This window comes from Diuraphis noxia, unplaced genomic scaffold (assembly GCF_037042655.1).
Source record: "Diuraphis noxia isolate RWA-SAM2 unplaced genomic scaffold, SU_Dnox_SAM2 contig0005, whole genome shotgun sequence".
NCBI classification, from domain to species: Eukaryota; Metazoa; Arthropoda; class Insecta; order Hemiptera; family Aphididae; genus Diuraphis; species Diuraphis noxia.
In genome coordinates this window covers 21887324-21909379 of record NW_028301715.1, presented here as the reverse complement: position 1 = coordinate 21909379, position 22056 = coordinate 21887324, and the positions used below count along the sequence as shown (strand labels likewise).

Sequence of the window (22056 nt, the reverse complement as noted above, 5' to 3'; positions counted from 1 at the left end):
TATTATTATTGTTATTATTATTACCACTTTGATAAGAATTGTAACTTATACCTAAACATTTCACATAAATTGGACTGATATATGTTGCATACAATTTTAGCCAAAGACTTTTGTAGGACAAGAGTTGATTATTATTTTTGTTTTTTACGTTGAATAAAAATCTTTCCATTTAAACGATATAGGTTAACTAAATTATCAATATTTTTTTGTTAGATTATGTTCTATGTGTTTGAGAACTTGAATTTTACTAAAACATTAATAACATATGAAAACAGACGTGAAGTGAACAGAGTTGTGTTTTAATATGTTTATAAAAAGATTCTGTTCCGCATCATTATTCATTTGTCGGTAATATACGTGAATTTACATTTCACGTTCTATCGATTTCAGTAGGTTACAGTTTTTATGATGTCAACAATATAAAAATATCTTATTTTAAATATGTGTGTACCTACAGTAGATATACATATTGAAACTAACAATAGAAAAACAGTTGATTAGTACTACCCAGATAGCAAAACCGTAACATTGATATTTTAGAAATATGTTATCTAAGTTAAAACTATAATATTTTATTATTCATTTTATAATTATATTTTAAGAATTTTTTAATCATTATATTTAATACATAATATTGTAATTCATTTTTAACTAAATTAGAAATATAATATTTTAACTTTGACTTCGTGGGACTATTCTGCAAATATTTAAATCAGAATTCAAAATAATATTTTCATTGACAAATTATAATAATATTTTAGTCTGTTTAGTTTCTAAATATTTTAATTTAACTTAATGAGAATATTCTGAAAAAATATAAATTGGAATTGAAAATAATATTGCTATTATGGGGTTTCAAAAATGATTCACCTGAATTAATTTAATAATATGCTGTGAAGAGCGAAAATATAATATATTATAATAATATTATATATATAATATATTACAATTTACATTAGGCTTCGGATCAGTATTCTAACATTTCTAACTAATCACTTAAGTATATTGTATAATAAAATTATACAGTATTTAACCAGCATATTGAATATATACCGACCTACCTACATGATATATAAATTGTAATACAATATTGTAATAAACATAATATAAGATAAATATATATAAGATATTATAAAAATGGGAGTGCCCGTCTCATTTTGAAGTTTGAACGAAATTTTAATTCGTTTACGGAAATTATTGTATATTATATGATTGATAAACAATTTATTTGGAAAGTATATTCAGGATATTGTTTGCAAATTAAATAATATTGCTTGTAAAAATTATTTATTTTTATTATATTATTTTAAACACAATCGGATATAAAATAAAATTATTTATATATTATGTTGAAACGGAAATCGGAATCGAAGTCGATATCGGTTTTTGATCAATGATCACTATCTCAGATATCATATACCTATGTGCAAGCACTGCTGCAGCAGCAGAGGCACAAATAGATAACAGTTAACAGAGTATTAAAATTTATAATTTTATAAATATAATAATAATAAAGTATAGCATAGGGTAGTGACTAGTGGGAGAGAGAAGGACGTCCTGGCCGTCCTGCACTTCACTCTCTCATTCCACCATGCTATCAGTGTTGCAGGAAGAGAGTCGAGGGGTGACGATTCTTTTGAACACGCACTCCACGGCGAGCTCAAAAGAACGTGGCTAATTATAGAATTCGTAAACGGATTCAAATATAATATCATAATAAAAGAAATACAAATATGGCTAAATATAGATAGGTTGTTATTTTCTGGCGGTGCGATGTTGATAATATTTATTTTATTTACGTCCAGCGTGCGGGTTGTCACTACTCACTAGTCATTATATTATTATTATTAAAAGCGCTTATGCAGTTGGCAACAATAATGCGCAATAACGATAACGGTCGATGAGTTTGTTCTTTTTTTTTTGTTTATACTTTATTACTTTATATTAACCAGAGTGCCGAAAATCGGAGAATAAGCCTGCTGTCGAGCACAACGCTAAATTCAAATATTTTAGATTATAGGTTCATTAGAACTTAGAAGTTTGTCAAGTCCGTCAGTATAATTGTTAAGCGATCATATTTTATTGCTAAAAAGAGAACTCTGAGTCTGAACTACTACTGACATTAAAAAGAATAATATCTACCTATCCGAAAGCCGTAAGTATATGATATGGTATTTTAATTATTATAATAGTAATTAGTAATATTATTACGTAATTGTTATGAATTATAACTTTGTGAGTTATAACTTATATTATTCAGCATGCTTATGAAATGCAGTTCACACAATTATGTAAAATTGGGTACTGGTAGACAATTTTTTTTCGCATGACTTAGGTATTTGAGTAAATTATCTGGCATTTCTGATACTTGTGCTTGAAATATTTTATAAAACTGTGATATATTGGATACATTGGCTATGTCGATTGTTACGTAGCTACTTAATAAATATATAATCCTATATATTATATTCACACATAACCCATTCACAATTAATCAGACAATTGGCAATATAAATATTATGGTAAGAGTAATGTGAATCTCATTGTAATGTTTTAGTTAAAAAAGTAATTTCATATTACACATACTATTAGGGAAGAGCTAACCATCAAAATTCAAAAGGAAATGGTTTCCTATATTATTAAATGCTAGTGTGAGCCAAATACAAGTCGCCATGACCAAAGCCCCCACTCTTTTAGTAAGGACCATATAAAAGGGGGTCTGTTGTAAGGGTTCTGCCGACGGTTAGGAATTTCTAAGACACTTGAAGGTAGGTCACAGTACCACTCTTTAGTCTTCAATATCAATTTAAAGTTAAGTGTTAACTCATCATCCAACATACCTATAATAATAATATAATTACTCTATTACTGTAATATTATTTAAAAGTATACGTTAAGACTTAAAACAATACTTCAAACAAGCTATTAAAAATCTAAATATTTAATTGTGTATAATTTTTTGTAGGTAATATATTTTTATTATTTAATAACTAATTACATATAAAACATAGCAAATAGTGCTGTTTGCTTAATAATATATTGTTTAAGTAAATAAAATGAAAGGTGATAATTAAAATATATTCATAGAACACAAATTAATAAATGTTTTAAGTCTTTTTAAGTAATGTAAATTATGTTCCTCCTATACCTCCCAGCTACTAATAAAATATTAAATACCTATAAACCGACTATAACCTCTAATATTATTTTTTTTTAATTCTGATATCATAAGTATTTACCCCGGTATTTACCTAGATACCTAGTTAGTTAATGTAGAGATTCATTTGCTGATCATTATCATAAATAAACCTTAATTTTTAGTGGAACAGAAAAATATTTATACATCTTTCTTTTCTTAATACAAACAATGAACCAAACACCAACCTTTATAGAATTAGAAAAGTCATAATATTAGTAGGGCTTCCAAATACTTTAGGTTTTCTTTTAGTGAAGAATAATTATTTATTATTCCTCAACATATAATTAATTCATGGTGATGCATGTGTAATATTTGCACAAGTCAATTTATGACACTGGTTCTACTTGATTTAACTGTTATCGTGCCACGCATATATTATATTTTATAGGTATAATCTGTGATATTCCTAGCTATAAACATGTAAAATTTATCAATGTGTATCAAAATAATAAATAATTCAGTTCATAAAATCATAATATAGATGCATGATAAAAGGGGGTTTTTTTTATACAAATTGAAATACTTTTATACTAAATACTTAGGTATAAATACCTACCTACCTAAATATTATAAAATAATTATTTTGTATTATTTTTTTTTTTTTTATAGGAAAATAAATAATAATAATAATATAACTACGGCACACATGTACTTTGTTAATAATGATTAGAACTAATAGAACTAAAAAAAGAAAAATTAATCGGGAGCTACATGATATTCAAACAATATACTCGGCAAGAGACACAAATGTTGAAAGCAGTGAACCGGATTTCGCAAATGAAGTCTTGCTCTCTACAAATGGTCTAATACTTCCATCAATGTCTAATACTTTTTGCCAAAATAATACAACCAAAACCACATATATTACATCTTCTATAAATTCAGAAGTTGAAACCCAAGAAGGGGAGGTAGTAATACAAGATGAAGATGAGGTTGTAATACAACAACAAATTGAGGTGGTACAAAGAATTGAAACAATCAGTACTTTTAAAGAGGATTTGATTGCTTGGGCCATTGAGTGTAAAGTTTGTCAAAGTACTGTAAATAAATTGTTGAAGATCATGAAAAAAAGAAATACTATAAATACTGATAATCTTCCTAGTGACTGTAGAACACTTTTACAAACACCTATAACATTAAGTGCTAATATTCGTTATGTTGATCCTGGAAGTTATTATCATTTTGGATTGGCAGCAGGGATTAAAAGATATGATACATCTAATTTGAACGACATAAAAATTGCTATTGGCATTGACGGTTTGCCCTTAGCTAAGAGTAGCAACAGCCAATTTTGGCCAATTTTGGCATTTATTGTTGATGAGGCAAAATATGTATTTCCCATAGGAGTTTATCACGGAAATGCTAAACCAATGGACAGTAATGATTTTTTGGCAGATTTCATTACTGAAATTAAAGATCTTTTGGTTATTGGCATTAATATTGATGGTTCTAATAAAAAAGTATCTATTCATGTTTTTGTGTGTGATGCGCCGGCAAAATCGTTTGTCTTGAAAATAAAAGGACACTCTGGATTTTATTCGTGTACTCGATGTACTCAAGAAGGTGAGTATTTTAAGAACAGAGTGTGTTTTCCTTATTCTAAAGATAAATCAGATGAAAGAACCCATGAAGCTTATCTTAATATGTTAAACGAAGAACATCATGTTGGAAATACATTATCACAACTTGTAGAATTGCCAGGATTGGATTTGATCCAAACATTTTCATTAGACTATATGCATTTAGTTTGTCTGGGAGCTGTACGGAAACTTATTTTACTCTGGTTAAATAAAGGACCTTTAAAAGTTCGTTTACCAAATTGTGATGTCCATAAACTATCCAAGTCATTATTAGAGATTAAATCTTTCATCCCATCAGATTTTCCAAGGAAAACAAGGGAATTACAAGATATTGGTAGGTGGAAGGCCACTGAACTTAGGTTATTTTTGCTCTATATTGGACCAATTGTTCTAAAAAATATGACCAATAAAGATGTATTAACAAACTTTATGTGTTTGCATGTTTCTATGTTGATATTACTTAGTCCAAACCGAGCATGTCACTTAGAGTATGTGAAAGAACTTTTAGACTACTTTGTTAACACATTTCAAATAATTTATGGCCGTGAACATATATCACACAATATTCATGGACTTCTACATTTAACAGATGATTACAGATATTATGGACCTCTTGATAACAGTAGTGCATTTGCATTTGAGAATTATATGAAGGAGTTGAAGTCTAATGTTAGAAAATATGATAAACCTCTCGAACAACTAATCAACAGATATACTGAGTTATACAACCAACCACATACGCATTTAGTAAAAAATCTAAAACAACACAAAATGCTTTCTCGACCACATAGGAATGGGCCATTAATTGATGATATTAAAGGAATACAATATTGTCAGTTAAATGTTGGTAAAATAAAAATTAACATATCAGTAGATAAAGAAAGTTATATTTTAACTAAAAATGAAGAAGTTGTCAAGTGCTTGAATATTGTACATATCCAAAATAACATTGTACTAATTGGAAAAACATTTGAATACAAAACCATGTTATATGAAAAACCAATGGATTCAACAATATTTGATATTTTTATCGTTAAAAAACTGTCTCATGATTTAAAAATCTGGGATATTTCAGAAATAAAAAAAAAAGTCATGTTAATATATGATGGTATATCATCAATAGCTATGCCTATAATCCATACATAAATAAAAATGTCTATTATTGTATATATTTTATATATAAATGTATATAATTTTATTTATATATTATATATAAATGTAATTTAAAAATTCATACATATACTTATTAAAAATTCTAAGAAATAAAAACATGTATATATAATATATATTATATATCTAACTAATAATTGTGAGTAGATAAAATATTTTTTTTAATTAGTGGTTTAACTTAAACTTAATTTTTATGTTTAGATGTGGAACGTCGTTCATTTTTTACAGGATGATTCAGTAGAATCTGTTCCTAATTTTTGGTACAAAAAAATACATAAAACATGTGCATGGCCGTTAGTAAAAAGTTCAACTAAAAAAATGATTGAAAGAAGAACACAACCAAATGAAATAGACTTTAAATGGTATCCAGCTAGAATCCTTGGTCGAAATTATGGCAAGTATATTATTTTATTTCAACATTAATACCTATCTTAAATGACATTAAAATTCAAATACATTTTTAGAAAGTTTAGAAGAAGCACGCGTAAAAGCAAAAAAAGCTCAATATTTTACTGATTTATCTTCAGCAAATGAAGATCATGGTTATACAAGATTCAATCATAAATTAGAAGGAATTCCAAGTCCTCCAGCTTTAAAAACAAGTAATACATTATTTTACCCTTATTTTAAAATTGTTTCAGTGAACATTAACCATGAATTAAATAGATGGACCTATTATAACCTATATTTCATTACATCAGGTAAGCTAAATATAGAATTACCAAGCAGGTTACTATTATAGCTGCAACTGTGGTTATTTTTATTAGTTTTTTAACTATTATACATGTCATGTCTAATATCTAATATCAATAATAATATTATTATATATAAATATATGATGAACACCTCTTATAATATTCAGTTTTTATAAATGTATTCATTATTCATATTTTACTATTTTGATATAATTTTATGATTTTATTATTTGTATTTAATAGATAATGAGAAATTTTCAACCAAGAAAAATAGTAATTGTAATCTAATTCGATCTGAAAGCGAAAATAGTCTTATTTACTATTCTGATAAAGATCCTGAGTACAGTTGTAGTCAACCTGCTAAAATTGCAGGTAAATACAAGTATGCATGGTATACGTATAACAGTCTGAAAAATTAAATACATTGTTGAATTAATATATTTAATTTATAGACAATTGTGCTTAGTATATAATATAAGATTATTTATTTTTATTTTTTAATACTGAAAAATAAAAAAATTATTGATTATTATTAAGTTGAATGAAAAAATTCAAAACAGTCAATTTGTAAATTTGGTTTTTAAAAAAACTGATAGCAATAAAACATTTATTTGTTTTATTACAAATGTTTATAATTTCAATATTTTTGTTCAGTGAATAATTGATCTAATTATTAACGTAAAAAATATTATAAATTCAAAAATCAAAAATATATATTTTTTTTTTATATAATATATATTATATAACATAATATATTATACATAACAATATCATCTTCATAATTATGTTTAGTTGATTGTAATTTGTAACCCATACTAATTATAAATATTTGTACTCAGTTCATACAACACCTGATAAATGTTCACCAAATAATTTAAACATTACAATGATGAATTCACCAATTGGGAAAATTATTGTTGAAAATATCAGTCCGCTACATTCTACGCAAAGGTTCTCACATGGATCTACCAGCCAATGTACACCACAAACCAATTCAGTTAAAAGAACTTTGTTTTCATCTGAACCTTCGTCTAAACGCTTTAATTCAGGTAAAATAATATATTACAATAAAGTTCAAGTTTATTTGTAATTCTATGTTTATAATTAGAGTTAGGATGTTGATGACCTAAAAAACACACAAAAATGCCCTAAAAACTTCAAAAAATTATCTAAAATACTAATTAAGTAAGTGAAAAAACTTATTTATAAATAATAATTTTTATTAGAGATATGGGTATAATAATGGGTGTAGTAGTAGAAGCATTTAAATAATTTATAAATAAATTTCAATATTAAAAATAAATTAAAAAGTAAAATATAAATAAAAAAAAATTATATTAAACATATTTTCATTATTAGTGTTAGGATGTTGATGTTATAATAATATTCATATTGCATTGTTGCACTGTACAATTAATATGTGTCTGATGTTATCGAACAAAAGACGACGACGTCGATCAGTTAATAAATATTTGTAATCACAACAAAAACCCCACAATAATAATATTAAAATTATTTTTTACTAATAGGCCAAATCCAAAGTTAGATTTTAAATAAATTAAATTTGTTTCCAAACTTGGGTGTAACATTTGCCCTAAAATCTATAATTTGTGAAAAATGCCCCACATTGTATAAAAAGTACAAAAAATGCCCTAAAAGATGAAAAAGACTTAAAAATGTTGAAAAATGACATTAAAAAACAAAAAAAATGCATTTATAGCTAAAAATGAAAAAAATGCAAAATAAAATTAGAATATTCTGCATCAAGGGAGCATGAAACAAATTTTTAGCTAGGATAGCATTGTACAGAATAAAAGGAAAAAAAATGCAAAAGTCATCAACATCCTAACTCAATTCATAATATTTAGTATTTATTATTCTTATAAATAAAAAATAATATATATATTATTAATTGTATATTATATTATACATATATTATGTAATTCATATAGATGATACAGTCTCAGTTTCTACATCTTCTAACATGAAAAACAACAAACAAAAACAAAATGCTTCTTTTTCAATGCCTCCTGAAGGTAAGTTAAAAATTATAGTAGTATATTATATAAATTATAATATAATGCATATTGTAATTTTAATATTATAAATAATAATATTTATTTGATGAGTTTCATAATATATATTATTATGTTTTTATATTAAAATTACAAATTTACAAATTATATGGTCGGTCTACATCAGCGGTTCTTAACCTTTTTATATCAAAGTACCACGCATACATAGCTTAAAAATGTTCATGTTCCACTTAACCAAATAACCTTTTTTTTTATCAAAAGTATATACGCTATTTTACCATGTATAGGAATTTATTTTATTTGGAACTACAATAAATTATAATAATAATATAAGCATTTAATGCACAAAAATAAAATAAAATGTTATGTACAACTATTATTCATATTATTATTAATATTAAATAAACCAAATAATATTAATCCATTCCATTTTTTCATAAAGAAAGATTTTCTTCACGCACCATCTATGAGCTTTTTAAGTACCACTAGTACCATATGTTGAGAAACATTGGTCTATATCAATACTCTATTATTATTAAATCTAACATTGATTTTATTGAAGGAGTTAATAGCTTTCAAATTCTACATAATTATTAATATAATAATATATATAATAACCCGGTTTATTCGTTTGAATAAATTATTATTAATATAATTAAAATTACTATAAACTTCTGTGCCACTTAACCATTAGATGTAAGTAATTTAATTTATATCTTTTTGTATATTACTATTTAGAAATTACAATGTATTATTTAAATCTGTATATCCTAAAATTAGCTAATACTTTCTATTAACCAAACAATTATTTATTAACTTATTCAGAGTAACAACTAAACAAAAGTTAAATTTTATTTACAAAAGATATTAAATGACTATATTGTTAATTTATATTTATTTATAATTTATCTATGAAAACTAAATAAACCTTTTGAATTTTTATGTTTAGTAATGGTTTTAATAGAAAAAATACCTCTTAATATTGAATACTAATACAAATTTAAATGCAATATTAAAACAATGTTGTATACAACTATCCCTTGTAAAACTATATATGTTACTAATATTGTTACAGATTTTCAAAACTTTGTTATAAGTACATTAACAAAAGTGAAGTACGATATTGCTGGATTAACTCATACAGTAAATGCGTCTCATTTAATTTTGGATAGCATTCAAAATAGGCCTGTGAATTCATCAACCTTATCAAATGAATTTCAAGAAACTTTTATTCTAGATGAAATATTTCCAATCAAATCAAATGATGAACTTGAACATTTTGAAAGACAAATTGAAAATGATAAACACTTCAGATCTAATATAGTAAGTCTACTATGTATTACTTATAAATTAGTCTCATAAATATAATATGGAACAATATACCTACATGATCAATGTATTATTATTTATTTATTTAATACATTAATATATTTTATTTTACTTCCAGTCCTCAAAATTATCATTAATGGTTGGTATAAAAAATGTTGGTGACAGCGTGCGGCGATTAATGTCAAAAATGTTTAAAGATGAAATTTTAGTAGAATACTCCTTACAAGGTTTTAAAAAGAAGAAGAGTTTTCAAAAACTTGGAATTTATCGTTTACTGATTGGTAAATTAGATACTAATTTGTTCTTTAATTAAAATACTAAAATAGTGTCTTATATTTCACAGATGCCATTAGGGTCCACCGAAAGTTTAACAATTTAATTGACAAAGAGTTTGATGTACCGCTTGCAACTTGGATAGCACATGCCAAATTTAGATTGATGAATCATAAAAACATAGACAAATCATAAATTATTTGATTAAATTTAATAATATTATTTATACAAAATCCAAGAAGGATATTTTTCGTTATTTATAATAAAATATGTAAAATTATTAATATTGATCAGATGGATATTTTTTATACTTTTGTTGATGTATACAATTTTAAATTGATCCAAGGAGAATTTTTGTTTTTGTTATTTTAAATAAAATATGTAAAACTAATTGATCCGAGTCGGATATTTTTTTATGCTTTTATTAATTTAGATATGCAAGTATGAATTGGTTTGGGAAGAATTTTTTTGTATAGTTATTAATAAAATATGTCAAATAAGTTAATTTGTTCCGCGATGGATATTTTTTGTTTAACTACAGAATTAATAAATTGATTATAGAAATAAAACCATTTTGTTATTTTTCTTGAATATATTAAGCTTAAAATATATGTTATTTCTATAATTATATTAATAATAATATTTTTATCCATTAATTGTAACATAGTTTTAGTGGATGAGTAAGGCAAGCAATTATATATAATATAACTGATAAGCAAGTGTGTATATTCATTAATAAGTTTCAATAATTAATACTTTTTCAAAAAATTTCTAAAATATTTTTTTCTGATAACCAAAATGTTTTAGGAACATTTTACTGGTATGAAAATTATTTTGATACAACTTTTACAATGTTCCAGTAAACAGTTCAAAATGTTAGAGGAATATTCAGTTATCGTTTTTAATATAATATTTTACACTGGTTAAAAACATAATATTCTTTCAACACAATATCAAGTGGACAATTAAAAACGTTAGAATATTTTTTGAACTTTAAAACTATATTAGTGACATGCAATTGAAATAAATTGAGAATATTATTATTAATTTAAACATTTTTTGAAAATATTTACAAAATATAATTTTGCTGTCTGGGTAATGATGTTAAAAGCTAAAATTACTCGTAATTTACAATTGTTCAACTTTGAAATTGTTATTGTAGGAATGACGACGAGACGGTTCATAGTTATCTCATTCAGTAGACAACAAGTGTTTAATCCTTTGTTTTTTAAATTCCATATAATTATTATATTTTTATACTATTTAAAAGGTGCTAATATAAATATTATTGTTTTCATTAATTATTTGTACTTTGTTTTTCAATAATTTTAATCTATTTAAATTAAAAATATAACGAGTGATTTACAAGTTATTGAAAAGTTTTTAAAATTATTATTTTACATAAAATCTATTATAAATAAAAATTATAGACGTACGATTGAGTTTAGTACTTAATTATAGATAATATTTTTTAATAATATTATTAAAATGTTCAAATCACTATAGCCTTCATCGCTTATTATAACCCTATTATTCCGGATTATAGTTATTTTTGTTAGTAGGTGTATAAAGTAAAATAACTCAGAAGCTACCTCATAAAATTTCTATTTAGGTCAACACTTACAAATTAATTATTTTATGCTTAACAATCAACTGTAAATAGGGGCTGCAGTTTTGTCTTTTGATATAAAAGTTTGCATCGCCACAGGAAGTGAGACAGATTCAGATAAAATATGTGTGGAATATATGGACATTAAATAGGGAATGTACTTAATAATTGACATTTTCAAAAATAAAACATTTTAATAAATGATAATACCTAATATAAGTAATATGGTGCGCACACACTTATGGTTCAAGTCTTAATGTACATATATGTATATAATATAAATGTAATACTTTATAGGTCATATTATTATTATCATTAATAATTTTGGGCATCTGCAATTGATGGGTTCACCTGTACAATGATGAAACGATTGTATGTTTGACGAATGTATAAAATAAAATAATAAAATATATATACGTTTCTTATATATTGTATTATTAGCGATTATACTTCGCGGGTACGGATATTTTACATTTTATACATCGCACGATTTCCTGTGTTTTTAAATTCAAATATGGTAGTTCATAAGAACTTTGTGCGACATTTTCAGCTTTTCTTACTCGAACACAAATATTTTTGAAGTCTGATAGAATCTCTCCATATTATTATATTATAATAATATTATGCATAATGTAATGCGTGCGTCTGTACGTACAATACTATATGAACCGATACGGTTCGATGGCGATCGTTGTCGTGTTAGGTTCTTTCGCCGCAGAATTTGAACTACTTACCTATTGTCATGCCATAAATTGCGATTCTTGGAGGAGAAAAAAAACAATCATAATCTAGTATGTATTACAAAATTATGTGATTTTATAGGAATGAATGATTCAGTTTTAAAATCAATATAATATAATATCATGTTTTTTCGTACACATTAATAATTACTACCTATAATATAATACACATTATTGACATGTGCATAAATTAAGTTCGAATTTAAAAGTATAAGTGAAAGAAATATATTTTATTTATTTTTTTATTTATTAAAAATGCATTATTACGATATACATCACACTCGAATTAAGTAAAACAAGTAGTTTTGATTGAATACATAAGTTACGATAATAAATGAGTTAAGAAAAGCACTGCTGACGAATTGTAATAGTGAACGATTTTGATTTCATCAAAAAAAATCTGACGCAAAAAATATTACTATAGGTATTCCATTACTCCTATGTTATATACAAAATGATGATAATTATCATATTATAACTATAGGCTTTTATTGTCATTCATTTTTATTTAAAATTATTTAATAAAAAAACCATTAAAAGAAAACCGGATAAATGGTATTATTTTTTTAGAAAAGTATTATAATAATCTTTTTAATATGTCAAATAATACTATGAAGTTGTTGAAAATTCACAAGCTTAAAATATGTTGGGACATAACAAACTGTAAGGCTCCAGCGCCAATATAAGGTTTTAATAATTATAAAAGTCAACAGTATTATCTCTTTTACCACAACTCATAAGTCTGAAAAAATAGTCTCTATTCACCAGTGTAGCGAAATTGCCTATAGACATAGCCGTGTCAAAGAAAAATTGTGTTAGTACTTGAAGTTGAAGTCCGAACATAGAGGTACTACACAAAATAGTCATGATGTCGTAATTATTATTTTGAGAAACAATTTGTGTTAATGCTATGTAGTAAAAATGTATTTTAATTTATTGGATAAAAATATATTGTATAATATTATATACGTTGATTAGTACAAAAACAAATGTAAAATGTTGGTGTAAAATCACTCACTTTAGTATAAGTATCATTCATTATTAATTAAAAAATATAAGTAATCTTGATTCCTTTTAACACAAAAAAAGTTTATTATTTCAAGTGTATATAACACTTAAATCTATTAAACAATATTATTCATAGACTATACAATAAATCATAATATATATTCGTTCATTAAAATGTCAATAAATGGTAATATTTATTTTTATTTTTATTTTTATTTTTATTTTTTTATTGATCTGAAATATACATCGACAACTAGGCCATTAGTACACGAATTTTTGATTACATTGTTAGTATTTTAGTATTTACATGATTACATTAAATTAATTTGTACAATTCTGTTTTTTTTTTAAGAATAAAATTAAGCTTTTAACGTCCTGTGGGTTTGATCATAGTGCTTGAGAAATTTGTTCTGAGATGTGGTAATATTTATTTTATTTCCAATAGTTATATCACTTATATATGAGAACTCATGAACTTACATGAAAAATCCGGATGATATGTTTTATGGTACCTAAAATTGCGCTCAATCAAATGAAATCAGGAACATAAAAAATCTAGAAGATGAATCAATGCATTGTCAGAATCTGAAATATATTGAATACAAATTGTTGTTAATAGTAACTACCTATTAATATGATTTAAAAATAGCAATTATCTACCATCAATTCTGTAGATTTTCTTTACCCATTTTACTAAACGGAAAGAGATAAAACATTTTTTCTTCCTGGGAAAAAACATTTGAACTCCCTGTGGTAATTTGTATAATATATTATTACTATTATTAATATTATATTATTATCATCAACAATAACGCAATAAGATGGTATTGTATTTCAAATTATTTTTATTTTTTATGTTGTATTATATATTTCATTCCATTCTATATTCAAAGAGTTCTAATAAAACCTTTTCCACAAAAAGTAAACAATAATTGCTAGGTAATTAACTAATCATCTGTCTTGGTTTATCTATTAAATACTATTTAAACTATTAAAATCACGAATGTTTCTAATTTCACTTATCCGAACATTAAGCCGAATAATATTATATATTCACGAACTAAATCATATTAAACTAATTTAATAGGTATTATTGGTAATATCGAAAGTTTCATGAACATAAAATATTACGAGGTGGCCATATAAAATGTTTCATCAAATATGTACCTATTATTATGGTTGTTGTCGACTGTCGTATTATTGGCTATATATACCATCAGTATGTACCAGTCTATACCAGGCTAAACCATACACTTTTAGGGTAATAATGTGTAGCACGTTATACATAAAAATACATAATATACAATAATAGTATATAACAGTTATTCTTTTTACGAGTGTTTCGTGTGGGTATTATGATGTCGTAATTTTCCGCCATCTCGAGTATGCGAGATCCGCAGACAATGCGTGCACGGTAGGTAATAAAAAATATAACGTTCTCGCTACCATACTTATTACTACACATGTGATTATTATCATCATCGTTATAGGAATCTGCCGTGCCGCCCAGCTATACATATAGCAGCATGGTCGAGTGCTATTCGTTTACGCCGCGGCCGAGTGATGTTGATTATTGTTGATACTTCGAGTGCTGAACATCGGTGGCTATATCACTGCAGTGGGCTACGCAGGTATACACGCTTATAGGTATTATGTATTGTATTAGTATATGGTTCTATATAGCCGTTAAGCGGACGACAAGTTTTCTCGGGCCAATTATCTAGCGGCTCTTATAATGATAATAATAATTCAAATAACATTTTGCGATAACATACATTACATATATATATATATCGTATGGAGATTCCGACGCGCGTTCACACGTCCGTCGTGACAACCACCGAACCAGTCATCACCGTTTAAGGACAACTCCTAGACAGGTAATCTCACGCTTATTATCGTAGTAGGTATCATATTATATTATTATGTGTTCACAGATCGTCACAGATCTACCTAATAAAACATAAGTCACATATTATATGCAGGTCCGTTGAGGTGCTACTCTACTATTATTTTTACTACTACTATACTACTTCTACACACATACACAAATTGTAAATTGTTTGTGTATCTTAAAATATTCACTGCTCGCTTAGAAATTAAAATATAATAAAAAGCCCACTAGATGCCCTAGATATAGTATTGTTATCTTTAATTTTTATAAGAGGTCAATTCACTATGTGAAAAAAATTGTAAGCTACTTGTAAGACGGAGACAACAGCACAACACACGCGGCTGTGATGTCCTATTAATGAAACAACATAATTACGAATACAGTATATTAAAATTTACAATATTTTATATTGTCCCACAAAAACCAAATCATAAACTCAAAACTTGTCGTGGGTACCGATTTTATTTCGATTTTCGAAATCATTTCTTCAATTGTATTATAATTATTAAATAATTTATATAGCCATATACTTAACTATAGGTCAAACACGATCACAATAATATAATAGACTATATTATGTTGTAAGACATGGAAAAAAATCACGAACAAATATCAAACGCAGATAAATAGCAAAATTTACTTGTATTTAATTGTTAATATCTGGCGAACAAATCGATTGAATGAATATCGAATACTAGGTAGGTATAGTTCACACTGTTGTTGAAATTGAATTAACAAAGAAAGAAAACAAGTCTAATAATTTCTTGAGACGTGTTATCGTTATGAATTATACATCGTAACTCGTAAGTACATATTAATTATTGTGTACTTTGTTCATATCAATTATTATGCGTACCAAACTTATCACGTATTATGTGTTGATGACTATTATACAATTGCGTTAGGTACATTAATGTACATATACGTATACGAAGCTGTAGGTAATTTAGCCTATAAAATATAGTCTATTGACTATTACGGATATTTATTAATAATATTTACGCAACAGCCATAATATATTATATTTTTATAACGAAATCTTGTGCACACAGATACTATTATACTATTATAATAAGCGTGTACGAATGAAGTTGAGACATTGAATAGGGTGTACAATTTGGATGATATAACTTTTAAGACATGATAAATGTAATTTGGTATTTACAGTCAAGTGTAGGTTAATTTTAAATTAAAGATTACCGTAGTAAAAATATTTGGCAATTATTCTAAAAGCCTATAGGATAAATAATGATAATGGTAAAAGAAAGTTTTGCTTCTCTGATTAGGTTAACTAAATTTTTAAACCCTAAAGTTGTACGTTTTAAATAGTTGTCAACAATAGATAAACAAATTTGCGGTTAAATAATCATACGCGTTAAAAATTATTTATCGATAGAAAGAAGTTTGAACATACGCAATGGACACGAATCACATAATAATACTTACATATTTAGTGGTTTTTATCTAAAAAAAAAAAAAAAAAAATGAATACAGAAATGATAATATTGTAAAAAAGAAAAAGAAAAATGTGCTTAATTTTAATTGAACAGTCCAAATCGGGGTCAAAAAGTGTTTATTGGTATTGTAGATGTGGTATATACTGTGTAGATATATAGCTCTTTAGTGTATAGATATTAAATTATACTAATCAATTATTATAATATTATAGTTTAATAGCTAACGTAATATCATTGAGTAAAATGTATTATACTTAGTACATCGATAATTCAGTTTAAAAACCTATATAAAAAAAAAAATTATAATAATAATTACATTCAAGAACCAATTAATTGCAATTATTAATATAGATTACCGATACATTTTTATTTTTTGATGAGCCAATTGAACTACATCAGTATATTTATATATTTCGTAAAATATGTTTTATTACCTAAGTTACATGTTATTGCAGGATTTTGATTTCATGCTGAAACCGTGATTAGCATGGCTATTAGCTACTATGTAATGAAAGGTTTCATCACTTTGTGACTTGTGTAATCTCAAATTCGTTATAGTGTTGTTCGTTGTTTAATCGATTCATAATACACAATTAATGTTTGTGACATATTAGTAAACAATATTCGAACTAATTCCAAATTATTGTACAAACAAATAATTTAGTTTAGTACCTATTTATTTGTTGTTCCTATATATAAATGTGTAATTACCAGACCTGTGTAATAATAGTAACGATTTATTGGTCGATAAACTTATGTTTCGTAATAGATATCAAACAGTGATTTAGAAAATACTTTTACTCGAAAATAATTACGTATTTGTATAAAAACATCAAAGACTGTTCACTAAGTCATAACAACAAATATGAAGTTCGAAAACAAAAAATATATTGCACATTTCTGTATAGTTAAGAACCATTAGAAAATAAAGTGACGTAATTGCAGCTTTGTCGATCGAAAAACTACGATTGCAATCACTGATGATGAAAGTTTATTAAAGTTATACATACAACTATTATTGACAACAACACCGTAAAAACACTTAAAATTTAGCTTACATCAAATATGTTTATTGGATTTTTCAATATAATAAAAATAAGATGATGTACACACGCGTCTTAATAGTATACGCATTATTGACGTTAAAATATTATATTTAGCTTGAAGTTTTATCGAATGAAATATCAAAAACTAGTATGAGAAATTAGTCATACTCCGTGATTAGATATTATTTTTATGTTCTTTTTAATTAGCATTGTGCATGATTCATTTGGTTATGTTAGGTAAATTTATGAATTTTAAATTACATAATATACGTCTATATACCTACCTAAGATATAATCATCGATTAATCATAGATTTATTTTTCTCCACTCAATAGTGCATAAAGTGGCGTAAAGGTACAGCAATAAACTAATAGCTAATTTCCCACTGTTCTCTTTTAATTAAAAGTTTAGAATTCTCTCAATGGAGGGAAATGAGGTAAGGAGCAACATCAGACTCAGCAGAGGTTACCAAACTTGCCTTACCTAACCCTACGATCGATTTTCGAGAAAAAAAAATTGTCATTTCCATCGTTAATTACTTATTTTAGATATATATTTTAAGGTGCATAATAATCATAATTATTGTACAACAATAATAAGCAACAAACTTATAATAACACATAGGTATCCCTTGGTACCTACACTGAGTATGCAACGTACATAATAACATACACAAAATAAACTTATTGTTTCGCAATATGTTAAAATGTTTATTATTGTTTTTTTATTTGAATTCATACAATAATAATAATAATTGTGTTTTGCAAATGTTGATATTTATTTATTCGTTTAGTATTTTAATTAGTTCAAGTCGTACCTATAGCGACTAGTAGTAAATCGAATGGCCTAAGAAATAAACGTGCAAATGCAACAAGATTTCTAATCTAAAGTCCAAACGAATAATGTATTGTGTATTATCACGTTGGACGTTCGATGGCGACGACGTGTTCGATGTGCGCGATGAACTGACAAAAACAAAAAATAAATAAATCTCGTATAAACGGCGCGGGAAAATTTTTTAATTGCGATCCGAAATGCCGCTGTGTGTTTATATGATATTAGTAATAAATAATAATAATAATAATAATAATAATAATAATACATATAATATCGGCGCCGTATACCTATCGTAAGAGACTGGACTGCGGGCGTGGTTCGCATTCAATTATCGGCTATGTCGTCCGTCTCCCTCACCAGGTAATTATAAACTTATTAATCTCTGTAAATAAAAATAATAATAATAACGACATTATAAAATACCGTCTCATTTGTGATTAGATTACACGACGCCGTTCGCCGGATGCAGGAGTAGCCATCATCAGCCAGGAGCAGCAGGAGCCGGCCAGTATCGAGGCGCGGCGGCTATCGAATCCGTCGTGATGTTTATATATATATAAACCTTTCCATGTGTATCATACAATATAATTTATAGTAATAACATAGTAATATACGCGACTTGATATAATCTCCTATTATAATAACGCTGCAAGTACGTGTGTGGATATAATATTATATTAAATGGGTACTACGTTTGTAATTAATTTCCTCGGAATAACTATATCCTTCTCTCTCTCCCTCTCACTACAACTCTGAACGTGCAAGCTATATAGATTATTCGTAATATTATTTATACTACTACTACCTACTACACTAATATCTATAGGTATACCATTTTTTTTCATTTTTTTTTCACGATCGTGTACACATATCATAAAATAATAATAATATAATTATTATTACATTGAAGACGAGATGGCTGTTTATATATACATATAATATTTATTTATTTATTTATTTTACCTATTTAAATATGTACGAGAGGTGGTATGAAGAAAAAATAAAATCGAAAATACCGTTGCTGAATTTATTACGGTGTATATTATATATATACTGCAACATATATCGGTCTCGACAGTATATATTAAACATATATAATATATATATAGGTACGCTGGTTTGACATTCCCGGGTTAGTCGGTAGCGGTAAAGTCGTACGCGACAGCAATGGCGGAGGTCCTCTTTATTTTATTTTATTTTTTATTGTAAATTTATTATAACGTATTCTTTTTGTTCGCCGCGTCCGCCGGATCAAACCGGCATTATTCGGTCCGGCTACAAATCATATACGTCCCAAATCTCTCGGATTTTCGTGTAAAAAAGCTAAAAAACACACACACAAACAAACGAACAAAAAATAGGAGAAAAAAAACCCCGAACAGAGGTGTGGTATTACGTATTCACCCCGTGCTAGTTTTTATACATTATACAGACGTCATAATATATATCATATTATTATCTGTGTTACCCGAAGCCCGTGAATTCGTTATGATATTATACATCAGGTACCTACTCACCTATATTGCGTTGGGCTCGAACGGAGTATCAAAAATAATAACGCGTTAAATCATTGGTCATGTATCGGTCTGTATATATTATATACCTACCGCTGTTGTCCATCGATCGTCGCCTCGGCGGGGTCGGTTATTTGTGTTTTTGTCGACGACCGAACAGTACAAGATGCGTAAATATAATCTTTAGACTGGCCCACAAATACTAGATGTCGAAAAGTTTTTAATTTTCTGGGGACGCAGATACTTAACTTAATGTCACCAGTGTATGGCACTATGGCTAATATGCCAGTGCCTGTGTAAAAAAAATTGTCCACAGGCTCCGATTTGAAAACAGGATGTCACGTGAGGATTTACCCATTTCCATATATCCCGAAATAATGGTGATATCGAAATTCTGGTTTGTATTAAGACTCGCGGGGATAAGAACTACAATTATTTCATATTTTAATTTAGTTTTATGTTTTGGTAAAAAAGTTAAAAAATATATTTTTTATTTAATTATTTCCAAAAAAATTAAAGACAGACATTTTGTAGAGTTTATTTTTCTGAAAATATTGACGTTTCAAAATTTTATTTTCATTAATTTCCTGATTTTTAATTTTTTTTTTTTATTTTGAGAAAAATTACGAATTATTTAACACCGTAATGTTATCAAACATGTGACCCGCTGCGCCGCGTGCATTCCCATACGGCTGGCCAAATACTTTCCGTGTTCCTGATACTACTATCTGTAGTATTCAGTTCCTGAACTATTATAAATTATAATCATATTTTATTTCTTCAAAACTAGAAAAAATATTAAAATTCGGGAAATTAATGAAAATAAAATGTTGAAACGTCAATATTTTCAGAAAAATAAACTCTACAAAATTGCTATCTTTAATTTTTTTTGGAAATAATAAAATTAAAATGTATATTTTTTACATTTTTTACAAAAACATTAAAATAAATTAAAAAATGAAATAATTGTAGTTCATAACCCTGTGAATCTTATTATAAAACCAGAATTTTGATATCTCCATTAATTCATGTGATATCGCAATGGGTAAATCCTTGCGGAACACTCTGTATAATGTTACCAAAACTTAATATTATGGTATATAACATTGATACTAAAATTATTTAATATGTGATCTATTATGAATAAAAAAACTCCATGTTTATCTTTGCATTAAAATGTAATATATACCTTAAGCAATACGAATTGTTTGTAAACTAGATAACCCTAGGTCTCCATATGAGTTTTTCTCAGTGAGGACCAGAAATCTTTTGATATTAATTTAAATAAAAATAAATATTATGGAATCCTATGTATTCAATAATGATAATAATAATATAATGATTGTAATTATTGGTAAAACACAATAATATTTGTCATCGCTTCCAGTGTTATAGTTGTTTACAGTGTGGCAGCTGATAGTGAGGGAGAATAAAACCATATGGAATGTACGAAAAACCCTCGGTATGCCGGTATAACATAAAGAAGTATACGAATACGATAATAATATATATTACTATAGGTAATAGTGGAAATAAGTAATAAACTAATGATTGCTTTATTATATACATGCAATTTTTGTGACGGAAGTTTGCAGGTTGGAAAATAAATAATAACAAACTTTAATATGTTTATAGTGCAAACATGCAAATGTTTTCTAAATTGTAGGGT

At 26.3% G+C, this 22056-nt stretch overlaps 1 protein-coding gene across 1 annotated transcript; it reads left to right on the top strand.

The window, feature by feature from the left end:
- Positions 1 to 6405: 6405 nt before the first annotated feature.
- LOC149055069 (uncharacterized) lies at positions 6406 to 10677 on the top strand. The gene is made up of 7 exons (XM_089229135.1): positions 6406 to 6551; positions 6888 to 7016; positions 7484 to 7693; positions 8597 to 8680; positions 9756 to 10003; positions 10128 to 10290; positions 10353 to 10677. The coding sequence occupies exons 3-7, from the start codon at positions 7531 to 7533 to the stop codon at positions 10475 to 10477; spliced, it is 783 nt and encodes a 260-aa protein (XP_089085261.1). The 5' UTR covers positions 6406 to 6551; positions 6888 to 7016; positions 7484 to 7530; the 3' UTR covers positions 10478 to 10677.
- The last annotated feature ends 11379 nt before the right edge of the window (positions 10678 to 22056 follow it).

What these genes read in the sequence shown, in the direction of transcription:
- LOC149055069 (XM_089229135.1), top strand. Translation starts at nt 7,531, where the DNA reads ATGATGAATTCACCAATTGGGAAAATTATTGTTGAAAATATCAGTCCG. An exon ending in GTCTAAACGCTTTAATTCAG is followed by an intron (nt 7,694 to 8,596) that starts GTAAAATAATAT and finishes TAATTCATATAG; the next exon opens with ATGATACAGTCTCAGTTTCT. An exon ending in AACACTTCAGATCTAATATA is followed by an intron (nt 10,004 to 10,127) that starts GTAAGTCTACTA and finishes TTTTACTTCCAG; the next exon opens with TCCTCAAAATTATCATTAAT.